A 540-nucleotide genomic window follows, 5' to 3' on the forward strand; every position below is an offset into this window, starting at 1 on the left:
GGAGAGAGTGGGGAAAGGTAGAGAGTGTAGATGGAGGGAGAGTGCGGAGAGGAGGAGGAGAAGGAGGAATCCTAAAGCGAGGGCCTCATGTCCCTGGGTAAGGTGGTGATAAGCATCGGGTACTCACCCGTCCTGCAGAAAAGGCGGCAGGCCAGGCAGAGAAGCAGGAGATGCCAGACCTGCTCGAAGCCCTGCTGGGCAGTGGGCAGCACACATCCCCCAGAGAGCTGTCTGAAAAACTCCTGCCGAGATAGCGGCGCCATTCCGACTTCCTGGATACATCAGAACCTGTGGGAAGGGGAGCCACAGACAGCTTGGTCAGAGAGAGAGGGGAGACAGAGGGAACGCAGAGAGGGCTGGGTGAGAGGGAGTGGAGGGAGAGAGAGGGCTGGGTGAGAGGGAGGGGAGGGGGTGGGGGGAAGAACAGCTCGATCGGGCCCCAGTCTCCGAGGGTGGAACACAGCTCAGTTAACCCCCCTCCACCCCGGTCTGTGAGGGAGGAGGGAGGAGGGAGTGGGGAGTGGGGATGGGTGATGGGGG

At 61.9% G+C, this 540-nt stretch overlaps 2 protein-coding genes across 2 annotated transcripts in view; both read right to left on the minus strand.

The window, feature by feature from the left end:
* ftsj1 (FtsJ RNA 2'-O-methyltransferase 1) overlaps positions 1-540 on the minus strand; it is a 39,882-nt gene that overhangs the window by 30,218 nt on the left and 9,124 nt on the right. The gene's annotated exons all lie outside the window — the stretch shown is intronic.
* The window catches only part of porcn (porcupine O-acyltransferase), a 7,425-nt gene that overhangs the window by 4,833 nt on the left and 2,052 nt on the right, over positions 1-540 (minus strand). Inside the window, 1 exon segment of the mRNA XM_048619932.1 lies at positions 127-288. Coding sequence (XP_048475889.1) covers positions 127-263 — 137 coding nt within the window. The 5' untranslated portion in view covers positions 264-288.

Source organism: Rhincodon typus, chromosome 44, assembly GCF_021869965.1.
Source record: "Rhincodon typus isolate 14 chromosome 44, sRhiTyp1.1, whole genome shotgun sequence".
NCBI classification, from domain to species: domain Eukaryota; kingdom Metazoa; phylum Chordata; class Chondrichthyes; order Orectolobiformes; family Rhincodontidae; genus Rhincodon; species Rhincodon typus.